Genomic DNA, 21,599 nt, shown 5'->3' on the forward strand with positions numbered 1-21,599 from the left:
ATGAAATTAATGTAATATACAGTGGACTGTGTGAAGCTATGATTGATCCAAGTTTCCTCAGAAATAAAAACCATGTAGAAAGGTCAGGCCCAGAAGTCTCTCCAATACACCTTGGTAGTGACCCTTAGCTCTAGTAATGGACCTTTACATTCATGCGAATGAGACTGCCCAGCTACACCAACATCCTGAGCAGAGAGCAAGAAATGCATACTCTTTTTCTGTTTTCTCAGGTTCCCTAAAAACTTTACCTTGCTCCTTGAAAACCCACCTAGCTTCACCAGAGGACAAGGGAAGAACTACTGATGTCATCTACCTGGACTTCTGTAAGGTCTTTGATACAGTTCCATGCAATATTCTTAGCTCTAAATTGGAGAGATATGGGTTTGATGGATGGACAAGGAATTGGCTGTATGGCTGCATCGAAAAAGTGACAGTCAATGGCTCGGTGTCCAAGTGGAAACAAGTAACAACCAGTGTGCCTCAAGGGTCTGTACTGAGGACTGTACTAATTAATAACTTCATCAACAGCATAGACAGTGGGATTGTGTGGTGCACTTGAACACTCAGCAAGTTTGCAGATGGCACTAAGCTGAGTGATGCAGTTGATACACTTGAGGGATGGGATCCATCCAGAGGGACTTTGATAGGCTTGAGGAACAGGCCCATGTGAAGCTTATGATGTTCAAAAAGGCCAAGTGCAAGGTCCTGCACCTGGGTCAGGGCAATCCCCAGTATCAGTACAGACTGCGGGATAAAGGGACTGAGAGAAAAAGCCCTGCAGAGAAGGACTTGGGGGTACCAGTGGACGAAAACCTGGACATGAGCCAACAATGTTTGATTGCAGCCCAGAAAGCCAGCCATATCCTGGGCTGCATCAAAAGCAGGACGGCCAACAGGTGATTCTGCCCCTCTATTCCACTCCGGTGGGACCCCACCTGGAGTGATGCGTCCTGCTCTGGAGCCCTCAGCACAGGAAGGACATGGACCTGTTGGAATGAGTCCAGAGGAGGGCCACAAAAATTACCAGAGGGATGGAACACCTCTCCTATGAGGAAAGGTTGAGAGAGTTGGGGTTGTTCAGCCTGGAGAAGAGAAGGCTCTGGGGAGACCTTATTGCAGCCTTTCAATATATAAAGGGGGCTTACAAGAGAGACTACATGATCTGGTTTTGTTTAACAACCCATGTACTTCCACTGAGATACTCCTTTATTTGTTGGTCTTTTGCAGGCAGCTTCAAAAGTCCAGCTTGTCATAAAGAAGGAGAAGTAAAAGGGACCACAAATAAACACGTATTTTTTTTTCCCCTCTAATTTCTTTCAAGAATATGGCACCAGATGGCACTGTAATTTTAACAGAGACAAGAGCAAGAGACAAGCAGGGTTTCAAGTTCATTGTATAGAATCATGGAATGGTTTGGTTGGAAGCGACCTTTAAAGATCATCTCATCCAACCCCCCTGCAGTGAGCAGGGACATCTTCAACTAGATCCAGTTGCTCAGAGCCCCGTCCAACCTGACCTTGAATGTTTCTAGGGACGGGGCATCTGCCACCTCTCTGGGCAACCTGTTCCAGTGTCTCACCACCCTCAGTATCCCTGTGAGAAATTAATTTCAGAATTTATTTATCACTAAAAGTATTTTTCAGGTCTTAAAAATAAAGATGTTTAAAGCAGAGCACAATAAATACCCATTGTTTTGGATTTTAAAAGGTAACACAAGCTTACCCCGAAGAGGCAAGACATGAGCACCTACTGCACAGCAGTATGTAACACAGCAACAGACTTACCCGCCACTTCCCTTTCTGGGCCAACCTTTCTATCACCGCTTGCCAAACCAGTGCATCAAACCTTGCACTGAAAATATAATCATATGCTGGGGAAAAAGTTCCTGGAAAGACTCGTCTATCTGCAAGAATAAGCAATCGAGAAAACTATTTAACATACACAGCACTTTTAAAGTTGGGGTCTTAACTAAATTACTTCATTGCACAGTGACAGTTTTAGCACTGATTAATATCCAGGAGAATGCCAAATGTGGGCTTAAATATCCCTAGCCACCCAGCTGATATGGCACCTTGTTATCAGCAGCCAGTCTTCATTAAACAAGGGGGAAAAAATATCCCTGCCCTCAAGATACACCTCTAAGCCCCAAGACGTCGTGAACCTCATGGTGGTTCTTCTACTTGTGGGTGAGCCCAGCTTTGGACACTGCTAAAGCTAATCAAGCTCCTTAACACGGGCTACAAGTTCAAGTAAATGCAGCAAGGGCACAACCCAAAATCTCCTGGCATGCCTGCAGGCCCCATTAGACAAAGCCTGTGAACTGGTCAAAAAAAGCAAGTGGAGGAAGAACGCTGCGAAGAGAGAAGGGAAACATAGGGTGGACATTGCTTAAAAAAAACAAAACACCAAAACCAAAAAAACCCAAACAAACCACATAATACCACAGAAACGTTGAATTTCCTCCTTTTATTGCTTCCCATTACTAGCTGAGGGAGAGTCCCCCACACTGGAATACACTGCACTGTAAACTGAAGTTTAAGCTGAGTATCTTCTAATTATTTTCAAATCTACCTAGCTAAAATAACAGCAGAGTGCTTTGGACAAAAACCACTAAAGCCTTACGGGTCTGTGGCTCCAAATCTCCAACCTTGTCTCCTTGACTCTGAACTTCAACCTTTTCTAACTATTCCACAACTGACTTGTTCTTTTAAGACAACAAAGTCCTCTGCAGAGTATTTTGGGATTATTGGCATCTGCTCTATACAAACTGGACCAAGTTCACCACATCCTTTTGAATAGTCATAATCCTCACAGAGACCTGTGGCACTAAGGACCAAATGAATGATCTCACGAAGGATGCCCTACCAAGGACCTGTGTTGTTATCACTACTGAAAGGCTCTTAGAAAAATTAAGCTCTTAATTTGAGTTTACCGTTGACACTTAGGAAGATTGCTGCTACAAAATCAGCAATTTGAGTTCGATCTGCAGAAGCATTCAGGAGAATCAAGCCTTTATGAAACATAGCAACCGCCTCATAAGAGTCCGATAACATGATCAATGAGTGGCCAGCTCTATAATAAGCCTGAAAAGAAAAAAGGAGAAGAAAAAAAGACCATCGTTGGGAAAATATTCAGAGATCTTTACTACGAAACAAAATGTTATATTTTTTTCCTAAATTCTCTAGTTATACTACAAAAGTGACCTGTAGTACTATTTTTACAGCTTCTTACACACAGATCCCAAAAAGTGCAACAAACATCCCTTGAAATTCACAATATGCTGATGTCATCACAGATACTATGAAAATGTGATACATCCTGGAATACAACACTCTGAAAATAACTACAGGATGAAAGAAATACTGTTAGCAACTATATTTTAACCTCCTCTGGACAGCACTTCTTTTGTCACAAGATCCAGAATATGTTTATGCCCCCATGTCACTGCATTCTGCAGTATTTACCAAAATGCATATATTCTTCAGCCAATGGTACGTGAACATGTTTATATTCACCACTGAACCAGGTTGTACTGGCTCAGAGCCACAGTGGAGTCAGTTTGTTCAAACCAGATAACTGGCATGCTGCAATACAGCACAAGTTAAATTGATATTTGTGTGCGATTTTATCACATCTAAATCCAATACCTTCTACTAAAGTCCCTGTGAGTCTGTAGTGGTTAGTCCAGAAGACTATTTATTGTACATAAAAGTAAATCCAAGTGTATGTCTTCATATCATAAATACTGTATAACTGCTACTTATTCTTAACAGATGAGTATTTGAGTCAATGTGCACTTGAGCAATATGTACTTAATCACATGCATATGTGTAGTGTATTGTTCTGTCCACTGGAAATACAGTATGGCCTTGATCACCACATACTGTTCCCAGGAACCATAGGCTTATTAACATGTAAAGAATATTAGGCCACAGTGCCCAAGGGAGCCTTCAAAGCTAAGTCCCCATCCCAGATCTGACTGCTGACCACAAGTGAACACAGAGCTGGTGAACCTCACCACAGACGGGATCTGCACAGCGCACCATGTCCTGACCAGAGACCTGGCCGGTCTTGCGTCACCCCCAGGGCTCCAGCATCACAAAGGCACGTAAGATTTTATTACTTGCTATATCACCTTGTCTGGGATATTAATAAAATAGTTATTTTTCTTGAAAGCTTTGGTGCCTCTCTTGTTGGGACCCAGAAAGAACCAGCATCTCCTGGTGCAAAAGAAAGCTGCTTTATTTTATTGAAAGCACTATTACAGTAGTAATTGTGATGCTCATATACAGAGTCAGATGCCGATTCTGGAATTTTATGCTCTATTTTATGCTATATTTGCTTTCTGGAGCATTCTAGAATTTTATGCTGTATTTTATGCTACATTTGCTTATCACACCTCAAAACCAAAACACTACAAAAAGCAGATATTGACACTTGTTTTAAAAATTAAGGCATGCAAAAACTGCCAGTTTAAACATCTGAATACCTTAACATACTCCGGATCCCATTTTAAGCTCTGGTAGGCTGAAAACGTCGCTTCTCTCCATTTACCAAGATTGTACAAGGCAGTTGATTTGTTGCAGTGTAACACAGCTATGTCCCTGGAACACCTAAAAACACGTTTTCAGCATAACTGTTTATTCACTTGAAAAGGGACATCTCATATTTTATAGTTAGCAACAAGAAAAAAAGAAAGAAGTCTACACATCACCCACCTAACAAAATCAGAGATAAAAATGAAGTTGTAGAAAATAAAGATTGTTTGAACATCAGCTATAAAATCTCTTAGCGACATCCTAAACAACACCTTAGTGATATCCTGTTCTCTTCTGAAGCAGAAAGCCAACCCGCTGGACTAACACAGTACAAAGATTTACAAAGAGTTTAGACCATCTTGTCACACACTCAGTGAAAGCCAGCGTCCAAGAACAGGTGAAAACAGACACATGAATGGAAGCTGGTAGAGGGATAGAATGCTGAACGCATTTTGGTCCCCAAAAAACAACCTGAACGCATTTTACTGTATCACCAGTTGATGACGTAAACAAAATTATCCCCATTTACACCAGCTAAGAAATAATTAAAAAAAAAGTATTTTAGAGAACTGAACTGAAGTATATAAAGCATCTGCTGGATCCAAGAGAGTTTCTAGGAAGAGCTGCACGCAAATGACAGGACCACAGTCCACGGGGTGCTGGGGAGCCTGGAAAGCCTGTCTTGCCTGCACTCAAACAAACAGAACGTGCCACGGAGCTGCATACTTCATCTTATTCCTATCTACTAATTTACACTCAAGAAAGTCTTTTCAACTACACTGAATGTGTTCAGAGCACGCTCCTGTATGCAAGCAAACCCTGATGAGGCAACCTATGGCAAGGGGAAAGGAGCTGCTCAGGGGCAAGCGCTGGAGGTGGCCTGCTCAGCTCTGTCCTCACTTGGCCCTGCTCCCTGCGTATGCTCCAGACTTATTTTAGAACTTAGTCTAAATGGCTAATAGTCAAAATAAATGAAAGGCTGGTGTTAAATTAGGTTAACAGAAATGTCAATATATGGTGGTAATGAATATTTAATAGTTAACATAATACTCAACTATTTAACCATTAATAACTTTAACAACTTATGTTATCTGTCCACTTAACATTTGGAAAGAAATACCCAAAGAACTCTTCTGCTGAAAAATTATTTCTTATCAAATCTGAAAAAAACTAAGAAAGACCACGTAACAAGAACAAAGTAACTTGCATGAATCATTTTAAAGATAATCAGATGACCCATAAAAAGGGCTATAGATATGACCAGTACATGGCAGAATCACAGCAAGATTTATCCACAGCATGTCAGCTAAGAAATAGAAGTAACTGAACAGAAACTAACACGGTTTATGGAAAATTAATTTGAGCTTTAATTACACTAATTTATAATTGATGCTTATATAAAAATATTCAGATCACAGTCACTAACTGATCTCCCACATGTATGTCAGGAACAGTAATTCCTCTTTAATTATAAAACTGGTACACTAAAGAGTGTGACAAAAGACACAAGAAAATTGGGTGTCAGGGCAAGAATTAACTGAGATAACTATAGTACTGTACAACAGACTTGTCTTATGGTTTACATCTTGTAATTCAAGAATACTTACGGGACCCACTGCATTAAATAGCCAAGCATTGACAGAGCTTGATCGTACTTCCTGATGGCCAAAGAGTAATTTCCATTTTTAAAATCCTGGTTACCAGCTTGCCTCATAAGCTGTGCATATTCCATGGCCTCCATGCTAATTAAGAGAAAAAAAATTAATGAAACAAAAAAGCATTAATGTATGAGACACTTCCTTCCCTAAAATCCACTTAAATTTTCACCTTAGTTTCTGTATATTTGAAAAGGAGGACAAAAAAGCACATCTTTTTTGTTTGCTGCAGTTGGAATAGTACAATAGAACACAGGTGATGCCTCACCTTTCCTGTTGATGCCTCAACTTCTCATCTATTTTTTAATCAACCTCAGCCAACCAGATCAACCACTGGTAAGAAATTTTTTTCTGTTTTTCTCAAGTCTTAAACCATATTTTTAAAATTAAGATTCCAAAGTATTTAAATGTGTGCACACACTAAATGCAGGAAGAAATACCCAAAAATATGAACTCTGTTTATTCTCTTAAGAAACACATGAAGCTATACATCTCAATTAATTAAACACAAAACTCATTAACTTACTTTTTATTTATCTTTATGACTTTTTTGTCTAGCTTCTCTGGCTAGACATTCAATAATCCAATGTATACAAAACTGTATTGAAACTTGATTACTGCATGAAAATACTGTAACATAAGTGTATTAATAGTGTGTGAGGACCTTGATTCAGATTTAGAGCAGTTACTAAAAATAAATATAGCAAGCACCTAAAGGTATCAACTGCAACTGATTAAAAAAATATTTCGTCATTAAATTGTAAAATCGGGTTCACTACAAAAAACTCATCACATGGCGAAGCAGCTTGATAAAGGAAACAAACCCACGAGGAAAAGCAGCTACATGTATGTTGAGAAACAGCACATCAAAATCAGACAAGAGAAAAATCTGGTGCTAAAGCCTTGCATAGAATCATTCTTCACAGATGAATTTTATGATTAAAAGCCATTTCTATTACCTGCAAAAACCTGTATGAACCTCACAAATCTCAGGACTATATAGATTAATTCACCAAAAAGGAATGCACAGACTTACTTATTATCCAGGTATTAGCAGGCCTGGAACAAAACCAGTAACAATCTGTAACTTCACAACCTACTAACATAATCTGCAAGATCTCTTCACAACAGAGCAAACTAGATATTCTGAAGTATATAAACCTACAGACAAACCAATAAATACTACCCACATGTTTTCTCTATAGTATTCCTCATTATGAACATGAAACGTTGAGAATCAGTATTGTATTGTGAACAGGGAGGTATGAAGAGGCATGCTACGGATGGCACTGCGCCTCCCTCATTTATCCAAGCGTAAGAGGTGCTCAGCAGGGTGACATCTGCACTAGGGGGAGAGGGAGCAGCAGCCCACAACTCTGATGAGGCAACAGCAGAAGAACCAGGTGTAACCGCAAAGCTCAGATCTACACTGCTTCAGGCTGGCTGCGAGAAGGCCTGTCGGAAGTTGTGTCTTATTTAATTAAACAAATAAACGCTCTGTGACGCTTGTCTCCAATCCAAACATCACCTTTCTAATTCCAGGGAAGCACCGAGAACAGATGAAATTCCTGGCTATAAACTAAAGAAACACAGGTCCCATCTACATGGGGAGGTACAATGACCAGTCACGCTAGAGGAGTAATTATGACATTTACCCTAGGCAAATTTTTAAATCATCACTTCATGAAGCAATGTGTGTACAGTATACATTCTAAAAATACTACTTATACAGACAGCAAATCAAGTGTACTCATAGCATAAGCAGGACTTTTTTTTTTTTACACTGCATAGTATGAGCACTACTACTACTACAAGCAAAGAAAAAAACAATAGAGCAACAGTACAAAGAATGAAAAGCAAGTGGTAAAAGATAGTTCTACCTCATATTTTCATAATTCTTTCAGTTTTCAACTTTTTAGCATCAGAAGGTTTGATAAATTATTTTCACCAAGCATAATACCAAACAATTCAACTACACAGGAGCTTCTTCATGTAGAAATCCACATGAACCTGTGGTTTTCTAAAATCATAGTTGCAATTCAAAAAGCTTTTCTTTTTTTTTAAGAAGGTTATTCACCACTATATGGTGACATTTTTACCCAGAATTATATTTACCTTACTTTTCCTTGGAATCTACTTAAAGTACAACTACAAATAAAAGACATTCACAAGACGTTTAAAGGATTACTTTTCCCATAATACAGCAAAAGACCCCCAATTGCAACATACATTTTAGAAGGGCTTTCAAATATGTCCTGTGCTGAGAAATTTTGGAACTGAGGTCCTGGTTTTAGATCAGGAGGTGGCATCCCCTGCCCACATCAGGATTTCCAGTCAAACACAAATTCCCATCCTTTCCTAGTGCTGCAGTTTCCCAGCCAAAACTACAAACTGTCGGGCATTTAAATAACTGGGATATCTGCTGCAGGCTTTAGCAACTACACCCAAGTCTGCAGACCCAAGAGATACACAGGCACGCAAATCTGACATTTAAATTAATGATCCAAAAGAATTGCTGTGCTGACTAGCACAGCATGTCTTACTATTGCCTAACATCTTCCTGAAGCGTGAACAATTCTAACTCAAAACCAGTGGATTAACTGAAGACATATTATATAAAGTCTACTCAGTGTGGCAAGCTTTAAACAAAAATGTTGTCTGTTACTCTTGCTTAACCAGCACAGATAAAGGTCATAAAAGCATCTGAACATAACTAATAAAAGATTTTGTTGTGGTGAGTGCTGTGGGTTAACCCCAGTGGACAGCTAAGTGCTCGCTTCCCCCCCTCGTCCCCAGTGGAATGGGGGAAGAGAAAAGGAAGGGTAAAAGCAAGAAAACTTGTGGGTCAAGACAAAAAATATTTAATAAGCAGAAGTGAAGTGGAAGAAGAGAGAAAGAAAGCAAAGCAACTGATGCAAAGGCAATCATTCACCACTTTCTACAGATAGACCAATGCCCAGCCAGCTCCCCAGACTACGGATGGCTAATCTCCCTAAGCCCTCTCCTCTCCCTTTTTATTTCTGAGCATGATGTTACATGACATGGACTATCCCTTTGGTCAGTTTGGGTCATCTGCCCAGTTGCGCCCCCTCCCAACCTCTTGTGCACCACCAAGCTATTCACTGAGAAACAGAAGGCCCCAACGCTGTACAAACACTGCTCAGCAGCAGCTGAAGTATTAGTGTGTTATCAGTGTTCTTTTGGTCACAAATTTAAAATACACCATACGAGCTATTATGAAGAAAATTAACTCCATCCCAGCCAGACACAGTAGAGTTAAGAGGTTCCCCTCGTAAAGTGGGGATTTCTTGTAAGCTATGGAGTCCATGAAATTCATAAATGTTCAGGGACACCCTAAGGTCTAGGAGACCCTTCCCAGGGCATTGAGACCTTGTCCTTCAAACAAAAAAAACCCCAAACAAACAGAAAAAACAGACAATATAGTCTACTCTGTTCGCTTTGTTTGTGGCTCCTGACCCCACCAGCATGACTGTGACAGCAAAATGAAGCATATTAATCTCTACTCAAAGAATTAAAACAGAAGATTATACAGTTAAGTCAGAAACAATCAGCTCCAACCCGTACTGCTGCCAGCGGGCAAAATTCCCACTTACTGCACATGTTGCCAACTCTTAACATTACTGTGATGGCCGGTGTCCCACCAAACTGGTTCAGTCAGACGGTCCTCAGAAGCAGGGCAGTTTTGGGGGTTTACAAGGCTGTTTTGATTCCTCTCGCTTCAGCGGGTAAGCTTGAAAACACAAACAGACTCTGCCCAGAAGACCCATTTGCTATTCTTTAAAAATGTTGTGTTCCTTACACCAGCTATCCATCTCCAGAGGACAGCTTCTGCTTTCTGTACAGCTGAAGTTGGCAATACTAAAAACTTTATAAAGGTGAGAGTGAACCCAAGCAGTTGGTTTGTTCTGTTTGCATCTGGTTTACACGTTTTAAAAGAGAAAGTGTGTGGCACTGCTTATTCACAGAGAAAAAGTGGAAGGTCTACACAGCCATACTTTTAATTATTGTTCACACTGCAAGTTAAACATTGAGATTCTGTCCCTATGGCATTGCTTAGTTTTACGCTTGAGGCACAGTAACCTTCTATAATGCAAGCAACAAATGAAGTATAGTGTCTAGGTTTCAGCTGGGATAGAGTTAATTTTCCTCCTAGTAGCTGGAATAGTGCCGTGTTTTGGATTTAGTACGAGAGTAATGTTGATATCACGCTAATGTTTTATTTGTTGCCAAGTAATGCCTACACTACTCAAGGACCTTTCAGGTTCACATGCACTGCCAGGTGCGCAAGGAGCTGGGAGGGGGCACAGCTGAGACAACTGACCCAACCTGGCCAAAGGGATATTCCATACCATACGACATCATGCTCAGTATATAAGCTGAGGGGAGTTGGCCAGGGGGCAGCAATCACTGTTTGGGGGCAGGCTGGGCATCAGTCAATGGGTGGTGATCAATTGTACCATGCACCACTTGCTTTGTATATTATTATAACTACTACTATTTTACTTTATTGCAATTATTAAACTGTTCTTATCTCAACCCATGAGTTTGCTCAATTTGACGCTTCCAATTCTCTCCCTCATCCCACCAGGTGGGGAGTGAGCAAGAGGCTGGCTGTGTGGTGCTTAGTTGCTGCCTAGGGTTAAACCACGACAGCAGTTCATATTGAAACAACCTGATAAAGTTTTCTTTCTATTCATTTACTAGCAAATTGTTTCCTTATTCTCTTAGAGGCAAACACAGCTACAGAGATGCATGCTGTCTTCACCTCTGAAGTACTACGATGCATGGGACGCTGACAACCCATATAGCCCAGAAGCAATAATTAGGAAGGGTAAAAGTAAGAACACGTGTGGGTTGAGATAAGAACAGTTTAATAATTTCAATAAAATTAAATTATTATTATTATTATACTAATAGTAATAATAATTATTATGAAGAAAAGGAAAACAACAAAAGAGAGAGAGGAACAAAACGCAGGAAAAAACAAACTATGCAACCGCTCACCACCCACCAACCGATGACCAGCCTGACCCTGAGCAGTGACCCCTGCCCCCAGCCAATTCCCCCCAACTTATGTACTGAGTATGACGTACGACATCATATGGTATGAAATATCCCTTTGGACAGTTTGGGTCAGCTGTCCTGGCTGTGTACCTGCCAAGCTTCTTGTGCACCTGGCAGAGCATGGGAAGCTGAAAAGGTCTTCACTTACTATAAAGGCTGCTTAGCAACAATTAAAACATCAGTGTCTTATCACACTATTCTCATACTAAATCCAAAACAAAGCACTATACTGCTACAGTGAAGAAAATTAACTCTATCCCAGACAAAACCAGGACAGTATCCTTATACTGTCCTTATACCTATCCTTATACCCTTATTCCACACCATCTATGTCACAACCCAGTTCCTATACTTTCCAATACATTTCAGTTAATCACCACTACTTTTTGTAGTTCAGCCCCAGTCGGCAACTAAACACCACGCAGCAGCTTGCTCACTCCCCCCACCCCATGGGACGGGGGAGAGAATCAGAAGAGCAAAAGCAAAAAAAAAAAACCAAACTTGTGGGTTGAGATAAGAACAGTTTAATAATTAAATTAAAATATTCATTATAATATTACGATAATAAGAATAATGATATTATAATAAAAAGAAAAAGGGGAAAAGGGAAAAAAAAAACACCACAAATGATACAACTGCTCACCACCTGCTGACAGATGCTGCCAGTCCCCGAGCCGCGATTGCTGCCTCCCTTCCCCGGCCAGCTCCTCCCAGGTAATATACTGGGCATGACGTTACATGATATGGAATATCCCTTTGGCCAGTTTGAATCCGCTCTCTTAGCTGCGCCCCCTTCTCTCCCAGTTTCTTGCGCACCTGGCAGAGCATGGGAAGCTGGAGAAGCCCTTGACTACTGCAAGCGCTACCCAGCAACAACTGAAACATCTGTGTGTTATCAACATTGTTTTCATATGAAGTCCAAAGCACAGCACTATGCCAGCTGCAGTGTAGAAAATTAACTCTATCCCCTCTAAAACCATGACACCATCTTTTCATATATACACACACATATCATTCCCTTGGTCTATGGACCAGCCCTCTAAAGTGTCCATTGTGTTCATTTAGTCCATGACTTTGGGGTCCATCTGTCCTAACAGTCTTTCAGGGCAGGAGAGATGGTGCGTGTGGTGTTGGATTGTTGCATGCTGAAGTCAGTTCTCGTTCCATCACCACTGCACTTTGCTTGGGGTTTCCTCAAAGTTCATTCTTCATTAATCTGGGAGATTCCTACTGTGATACCGTTGATATGGCATAGAGCAGCCACAGAAACGATGACATACAGTATTACACAGCAATTAACATCATACAGGTCAAATCACCGGCTCTTCTCACCCAAAATCAAATCCCCTTGAGGTACACATCAGCCTTCCCCATCCTCCTGCATCACCCAACGAGTGCACCCAGCTCCTCCAGCAAAAGTAATTCCGCAAACGGGCTTACCTTGCCCAAGACAGGAAGAACCCAGATTTTCTTCACCAGCATATTGTTTACATGCACTACAGGGACTTTATCCCCTTTCCACAGTACCTAAGAGTCCTGACTGGCCAGGGCCAGCTCGACTGGCAGATCCCCTAGTGTTGACTAACCAAAGTAGCCTTTGCTAAATACATATCCTAATGTTTGAATGTCCTACCACCCATTGCCCTCAGTGTAGTCTTTAACAGCCCATTGTATCATTCAATTTTCCTGAAGGCTGGTGCACGATAGGGGGTGTGATACACCCACTCAGTGCCGTGCTCTTTGGCCCAGCTGTCTATGAGGTTGTTTTGGAAATGACTCAGTTCTCTCTGGGGTGCCTTGCCGCCACAGGACTTGTCTTCCGGGCCCACGATAGTGTTCCGGGCAGTGGCATGGGGCACGGGAAATGTTTCCAGCCATTTGGTGGTTCCTTCCACCATTGTCAGCACATGGCACTTGCCTTGGCAGGTTTGTGGGAGTGTGATATAATCAATCTGCCAGGCCTCCCCATATTTATATTTCAGCCATTGTCCCCCATACCACAGAGGCTTTACCCGCTTCGCTTGCTTGATTGCAGCACATGTGTCACATTCATGGATAACCTGTGCAACAGTGTCTACGGTCAAGTCCACCCCTTGATCACAAGCCCATCTGCATGTTGCATCTCTCCCTTGACGGCCTGAGATGTCATGGGCCCAACAAGCTATAAATAATTCACCCTTATGCTGCCAGTCCAGATCCACCTGAGCCACTTCAATCTCAGCAGCCTGATCACCTCCTGGTTGTTCTGATGATCTTATTAGGTTCTCTACCCAGACAGCAATATCTTGCCACTACGTAGCAACCCAGATGGGTTTGACTCTGCCCTGCCAGTTGCCCTGCTTCCACAGGACATCTGCCACCATCCATGAGTCAGTATAGAGGCAGAGCATTCAGCCACGTCTAAAGCCAGCTGGATGGTCTTTACTTTTGCAGAGTGACTTGATTCCCCTTCTGCTTCAGCAGTTTCTCAGGACCCTCTCTTTGAGAATCCAGTTTCTCAATTTCAAAGGACCTTCCCTTTGAATATCCAGCCCAGCACTGGCAGTCGGGGTGCCAGGAGGAGCTGTGCTTCAGCACCAACCATTTCTGAAGCAGCTCCAACCCCTTCATATGCTGCCAATATCTCTTTTTCAGTTGGAGTATAGCATGCTTTGGACCCTCTGTATACCCAACTCCAAAACCCTAGGGTTGACCTCAGGTCTCCCCGGTGCTTTCTACCAGAGCCTCCAGGTAGAGTCATTCTCCCCAGATGTGGTGTAGAGCACATTTTTTACATCTTGTCCTGCCCGGACTGGCCCAAAAGCTACTGCATGAACTATCTTCCATTTAATTTGTTCAAAGGCTTGTCATTGCTCAGGGCCCCATTGAAATCATTCTTTTTCCGGGTCACTTGATAGAGAGGGCTTACGATCAGACTGTAATTTGGAATATGCATTCTCCAAAAACCCACATCACCTTAAAAAAATATTGTGTTCCCTTTTATGCTAGTTGGTGGAGACATAGCTGCTATCTTGTTGATCACATCTGTTGGAATCTGATGATATCCATCTTGCCATTTTATTCCTAAAAACGGGATCTCATGTGCGGATCCCTTGACTTTACTTTGTTTTATGGCAAAACTTGCTTCCAGAACAATTTGGCCTATTTTCTTCACTTTCTCAAAACTTCCGCTGTGTTGCCCCATACAATTATGTCATCAAGCTAGTGCAAGTGTTCTGGAGGTTCACCCTCTTCCAGCGCACTATGGGTCAGTCCATGACAAATGGTAGGACTGTGTTTCCACCCCTGGGGAGTCAATTCCAGGTGCACTGGATGCCCCTCCAAGTGAAACCAAACTGTGGCCTGCACTCTGCTGCCAGAGGGATTGAGAACACATTAGCGCTATCAGTTGTGGCATACCACTTGGCTGCCTTTGACTCCAGTTTGCATTGAAGTTCTAGCATGCCCGGCACGGCAGCACTCCATGGCGGAGTGACTTCATTCAGGCCACAATATCTAGTGTTAGTCTCTACTCTCCGTTAGACCTTCACACTGGCTTTATGGGACTGTGCTGATCAGTCCTTGGCTCTCCAGTCAATGAGTCAGCTTATGGATGGGAATCAGGGAGTCTCAGTCAGTGTGATATTGCCACCTGTGCACCACTGTAGCGATTGGCACCTGTTGTTCTTTGACCCTCAGCAGCCCCATAACAGAGGGGCCCCCCAAGAAACCTGTCAAGGTGGACAGCTGTTTAATTTCTTGTCTCCAAGGCAGCTATACCAAAAGCCCACTCGTACCCTTTTGGGTCCTTGAAATACCCTCTCCTGAGGTAGTCTATGCCAAGGATGCACAGAGCCTTTGGGCCAGTCACAGTGGGGTGCTTTTGCCACTCATTCCCTGCTTGGCTCACTTCAGCCTCCTATACAGTTAGGTTTTGGGATCCCCCTGTCACTCCAGAAATACAAATGGTTTCTGTATTTCCGAAATACAGATGGCATTAGGGTGCACTGTGCACTGGTATCCACTAAAGCCTTATACTCCTGTGGGTCTGATGTGCCAGGCCATCAGATACACACAGTCCAGTAAACACAGTTGTCCCTTTCCTCTACCTGGCTGGAGACAGGGCCCTTCTAGTCCTGGTCATAGTATTTGTTACTCACTTCCTGTAAATAAGAATCAGAAGTCCCTTCATTAAGATCAGGAGTAAGATCAGCCCTTCTGCTCTGTCTGGGCAACTGCCCAGTGGAGACTAGAGCAGCAATTTTCCTGGAAGAACCCCTATTTGTGATTGTTTTTCCTTGCAATTCACATACCCGTGCATCTAGGATCAAGGTACGTTTCCATCCCACTTCCTCATGTCCTCTCCGTGGTCATGCAGGTAAAACCACAGCATGGCCTGTGGTGTATACCCACTATATCCTCCTTCTTGAGCAGAGGAACACTTACTCCTAATAGATGAGATACTGGTCCATACAGGTGGGGAGTAAGATCTATCCTCTTTGAGCTGCTGGATCAGTTTCTCCATGGCCAAGGCAAGGGGCGAAGAGTTTCTCAGGAGTCTGCACTTATTTAGGGATGAAGTTCCAAAACACCAGAAGAACCCACTGTCCTAGGTACTTGCCCATACCATCCCACACACCCTGCCACTTGTAACTGTCCAGCCTAGGGGTAGATCCCTGGGTGGTATTCTTTAATAGTTGTTTAACTTTAAACAAGACCTGAAACACATTCAGGAGTAGGAGCGACAGGAATGTGCCAGTTTGAACATCCCGATGATATTCAAAATTCTCAAGAGCTATTCTAACTAGCCTGGAGGAGAAGGGGAAGGTGAAGGAAGGTGTCTCGCCTGTAAATTGGCTCTACAAGGAGACAAAATACAAAGTGTAATTATTAATAGTTTCTGAGATGGCTGCTGAGGTATGGAGATGACAGCAATGCTGGATACAAATACCAGATTAGTCTCATAACCAGCCATTTTATCATCTCATAAGCCAATGGTACAAAGTTCAGCAAAATGATAACCTTGACCCAGCCCCCAGAGGTGATAAACAGCACCACAGGGAACATATACAGAAAGTTGGGTGCTACATAACTCACCTCTGAGAACAAGCACAACAACTTTGAGAGCAAATTAATCAACATTGTGACCAGCGACTATCAAACTAATATAATGAATGTTTATAACAGATTTGTTCTAACACATTCTGGTCAGATTTGTCATTATTTCAACCTGTCGTGCCCTACATTGGGCACCAAAAAGGACTGGTGTGGTTTAACCCCAGCCAGCAACTAAGCACCACAGAGCCGCTCGCTCACTCCCTGTGCTGGTTTTGGCTGAGAAGGGGTTAATTCTCCTCACTGTGGGGGTCGGCTACCTTTCCAGCTTCCCGCGCTCGGCTGTGTGGCGGGGGGGGGCTGGGAGGGGCAGGGCACTGGCGGGGGCGGCTGACCCCGACTGGCCAATGGCACGTTCATTCCATACCACGTGACACCGTGACCAGTATATGAAGGGGGGGGCAGCTGGCGGCTTGGGGGCGGCGCCGCGTCGGGTCGGCGGGCGGCTGCGGCGTGTGGGGTTTGTTTCGGCGGTTCGTTCCCCCTCTTCCCTCCCTTCCCCCCTCCCCCGGGGCTTTGCGCCTCTCGTTGTTCTCCTTTACATTGCATTTCTGTTGTTGTTTCTTTTAATTTTAATTATTAAACTGTTCTTATCCCAACCCACGAGCGTTACCCTTCTGATTCTCTCCCCCATCTACCGGTGGGGGAGTGAGCGAGCGACTGTGTGGGGCTGAGCTGCCGGCTCAACCACGACAGTCTTTTTGGCGCCCAACGTGGGGCTCAAGGGTTGGAGATAACAACAGCTGATGGTAACAGCACCATGTTGTCCTTTTTGCAGTTGGTGTTAAAGATCGGTGTTGGTTTGTTGAGTCTGCTGTGTTCTGCTGTGATTAGTAACGTTTTGCCTACAAGATTTGTTATACAAACACTCGTTTTCAGCTTTATCTGGTATTTGGGGTTTTTGCTGAAACCGTTACTGTACTTCGGATACCACCTTGTTGAGGCAATTAGCAATTATACCTCCTCCTCTGAGAGATTTTATATGGAGGAAATACAGAATAATACCTTTGCAACTTTGTTCTATGATGTCTGTGCCTTTGTTACAACAACGTTTTAGTATCTTGAACATCCTTGGGTGGTTAAGGTGCACTTATTGTTAGTTTTTGGGCATGTTGTTTTGGTTTTGACTAAGCAACTTAAGAATATCACCCAGAAATCTGCCCCGAGGCTTGACAGTTACGAGTGGCAGGGCATGTGGGATAGCATGGGCAAATACCCAGGGCAGTGGGCACCCCCAGTGTTTTGGAGTTTCACCCCCGAACAAGTGCAGAATCCTAAAAAACTAGTAGAATATTTGGAGAAAGTATGTTGTTACGCTGGGAACTCCAGAGAGACACAGATAACTGCAACATGCTGGGGTCTGGCCCATGCATACCGAGCCCTGCTCAACAGTATTCAGTGCCCCCAGGGGGAAGAGAATGTCTCTGGATTGAAATGCAAAGTGACTGGCACTGTAGACAATCCAGCCCTGACAACAGGCACTGCAGCCACTCAAACCCCCACAACAAGTACCGGAGCTGGCTCAGAAAATAAACCCGTACCAGTATCAGTTGCCCCCATACACAAGACGAAATACTGGAAGCAGACATCAACTCGTTTAGAATGGGATGATGAAGAACCAGGGCCATCACGGGGAGAGGAGGGAGAAGTAATAAATGAAATAGAGACCACCCGATCCCTGTCCTTAAGCGAGTTGCGAGATATGTGAAAAGATTATAGCCGTCGTTCAGGTGAGCACATTGTCACCTGGCTGCTGTGATGCTGGGATGATGGGGCCAGTAGCCTGGAACTAGAGGGAAAAGAAGCCAAACAATTGGGATCCCTTTCTGGGGAAGGGGGCGTTGACAAAGCAATTGGAAAAAAACCACAGGCCCTCAGCCTCTGGAGGCGACTCCTGTCTGGAGTGAAGGAAAGGTATCCCTTTAAAGAAGATGTTACATATCGCCCAGGAAAATGGACAACTATGGAGAAAGGCATCCAGTATCCAAGGGAATTAGCTGTGTTTGAGGTGATTTATGGTGACCTGGACGATCAACAGTCATCCAAAGATCCAGATGAGGCTGAGTGCACACGACCCATGTGGCGGAAGTTTGTACGGAGCGCACCATCTTCGCATGCAAACTCATTGGCAGTAATGTCCTGGAAAGATGACGAGACACCAACGGTGGCAGAGGTGATTGATAGACTCCGGGATTATGACACAAATATCTCTTCCTCGCTCATCTCTGCTGTGGAGAAACTATCCCAAGAGGTCCAGCAACTCAAAGATGATCTGTCCTACTCCCCACCTCGACAGAGCAGTGTCTCAGCTGTTAGGAATAAGCGTCCTTTGGCTCAAAGAAGGGGATACACACCACGGGCCACCCTATGGTTCTACCTGCGTGACCACGGAGAGGACATGATGAGGTGGGATGGCAAGCCTACTTCGACCCTACAGGCACGAGTACATGAACTGCAAGGAAGAACAGTCACTCAGGGAGGCTCTTCCAGGAAAGCTGCTGCTCCAGTGTCCAGCGAGCAAGTCCCCAGACAGACGACTAGAAGTGCAGATTTTATTTCTAAGTGTAATAGAGGGACTCCTGATTCACATTTACAGGAAGTGAGTTGTGACTGCCATGATCAGGACTAGAGGGGCCCTGCCTCCAGCCGGGTGGAGGAAAGGGATAACCGGGCTTACTGGACTGTGTGGATCCGATGGCCTGGCACGTCCGACCCACAGGAGTATAAAGCTTTAGTGGACACCGGCACACAGTGCACCTTAATGCCATCAAACTATATAGGGGCAGAACCCATCAGCATTGCTGGAGTGACAGGGGGATCCCAAGAGCTAACTGTATTGGAGGCCAAAGTGAGCCTAACTGGGAATGAGTGGCAGAAGCACCCCATTGTGACTGGCCCAAAGGCTGCGTGCATCCTTGGCATAGACTACCTCAGGAGAGGGTATTTCAAGGACCCAAAAGGTTACAAGTGGGCTTTTGGTGTAGCTGCCTTGGAGACGGAGGACACTAAACAGCTGTCTACCTTGCCCGGTCTCTCGAAGGACCCTTCTGTTGTGGGGTTGCTGAAGGTCGAGGAACAACAGGTGCCAATCGCCACCACAACAGTGCACCGGCGGCAATATCCACCAACAGAGACTCTCTTATCCCCATCCATAAACTCATTCACCAACTGAGGAGCCAAGGAGTCATCAGTAAGACCCACTCACCCTTTAACAGTCCCATATGGCCAGTGCGGAAGTCTAATGGAGAGTGGAGACTAACAGTAGACTATCGTGGCCTGAATGAAGTCACTCCGCCATGGAGTGCTGCCGTGCCGGGCATGCTAGAACTTCAATACGAACTGGAGTCAAAGGCGGCCAAGTGGTATGCCACAATTGATATTGCTAATGCATTCTTCTCAATCCCTCTGGCAGCAGAGTGCAGGCCACAGTTTTCTTTCACATGGAGGGGCATCCAGTACACCTGGAGTCGACTGCCCCAGGGGTGGAAACACAGTCCTACCATTTGCCATGGATTGATTCAGACTGTACTGGAACAGGGAGAAGCTCCAGAACACCTTCAATACATTGATGACATCATTGTGTGGGGCAACACAGCGGAAGAAGTTTTTGAGAAAGGAGAGAAAATAGTCCAAATCCTTCTGAAAGCTGGTTTTGCCATAAAACAAAGTAAGGTGAAGGGACCTGCACGAGAAATCCAGTTCTTAGGAATCAAATGGCAAGATGGTCGTCGTCAGATTCCCATGGATGTGATCAACAAAATAGCAGCCATGTCTCCACCAACTAGCAAAAAGGAAACACAAGCTTTCTTGGGCGTTGTGGGTTTTTGGAGAATGCATATTCCAAATTACAGTCTGATCGTAAGCCCTCTCTATCAAGTGACCTGGAAAAAGAATGATTCCAAATGGGGCCCTGAGCAACGACAAGCCTTTGAACAGATTAAACGAGAAATAGTTCATGCAGTAGCTTTTGGGCCAGTCCGGGCAGGACAAGATGTAAAAAATGTGCTCTGCACCACATCTGGGGAGAATGGCCCTACCTGGAGCCTCTGGTAGAAAGCACTGGGGAGACCCGGGGTCGACCCCTAGGGTTTGGAGTCAGGGATACAGAGGGTCCGAAGCATGCTATACTCCAACTGAAAAAGAGATATTGGCAGCATATGAAGGGGTTCGAGCTGCTTCAGAAGTGGTTGGTACTGAGGCACAGTTACTCCTGGCACCCCGACTGCCAGTGCTGGGCTGGATGTTCAAAGGAAACATCCCCTCTACACACCATACAACTGATGCTATGTGGAGTAAATGGGTTGCACTGATCACCCAGCGGGCTCAAGTAGGAAACCCCAGTCGCCCAGGAATCTTGGAAGTGATTATGGACTGGCCAGAAGGCAAAGATTTTGGATTATCACCAGAGGAGGAGGTGACACGTGGTGAAGAAGCCCCACTGTATAACACACTGCCAGAAAATGAGACGCAATACGCCCTGTTCACTGATGGGTCCTGTCGCCTTGTGGGAAAGCACCGGAGATGGAAGGCTGCTGTATGGACTCCTACACGACAAGTAGCAGAAACTGCTGAAGGAGAAGGTGAATCGAGCCAGTTTGCAGAGGTAAAGGCCATCCAGCTGGCCTTAGACATTGCTGAACGGGAAAAGTGGCCAGTGCTCTATCTCTATACTGACTCCTGGATGGTGGCAAATGCCTTGTGGGGCTGGCTGCAGCAATGGAAGCAAAGCAACTGGCAGCGCAGAGGCAAACCCATCTGGGCTGTCACATTGTGGCAAGATATTGCTGCCCGGGTAGAGGACCTGGTTGTAAAGGTACGTCACGTGGATGCGCACGTCCCCAAGAGTCGGGCCACTGAAGAACATCGAAACAACCAGCAGGTGGATCAGGCTGCCAAGATTGAAGTGGCTGAGGTGGATCTGGACTGGCAGCATAAGGGTGAACTATTTCTAGCTCGATGGGTTCATGACACCTCAGGCCATCAAGGGAGAGATGCAACATAGGGGTGGGCTCGTGATCGAGGGGTGGACTTGACCATGGATATTATTGCACAGGTTATCCACAAATGTGACACATGCGCTGCAATTAAGCAAGCGAAGCGGGTAAAGCCTCTGTGGTATGGGGGACGATGGCTGAATTATAAATATGGGGAGGCCTGGCAAATTGACTATATCACACTCCCACAGACCCTCCAAGGCAAGCGCCATGTGCTTACAATGGTAGAAATA

At 44.2% G+C, this 21,599-nt stretch overlaps 1 protein-coding gene across 1 annotated transcript in view; it reads right to left on the reverse strand.

Moving 5' to 3' along the window:
- TRANK1 (tetratricopeptide repeat and ankyrin repeat containing 1) overlaps positions 1 to 21,599 on the reverse strand; it is a 65,790-nt gene that overhangs the window by 39,220 nt on the left and 4,971 nt on the right. Inside the window, exons 2-5 of the mRNA XM_075083560.1 lie at positions 6,146 to 6,280; positions 4,490 to 4,613; positions 2,933 to 3,083; positions 1,785 to 1,903 (exon numbers count right to left, since the gene is read on the reverse strand). Of these exons, the coding sequence (XP_074939661.1) occupies positions 1,785 to 1,903; positions 2,933 to 3,083; positions 4,490 to 4,613; positions 6,146 to 6,279 (528 nt within the window). The 5' untranslated portion in view covers position 6,280. The remainder of the gene's footprint in view (positions 1 to 1,784; positions 1,904 to 2,932; positions 3,084 to 4,489; positions 4,614 to 6,145; positions 6,281 to 21,599) is intronic.

This window comes from Phalacrocorax aristotelis, chromosome 2 (assembly GCF_949628215.1).
Source record: "Phalacrocorax aristotelis chromosome 2, bGulAri2.1, whole genome shotgun sequence".
NCBI lineage: Eukaryota > Metazoa > Chordata > Aves > Suliformes > Phalacrocoracidae > Phalacrocorax > Phalacrocorax aristotelis.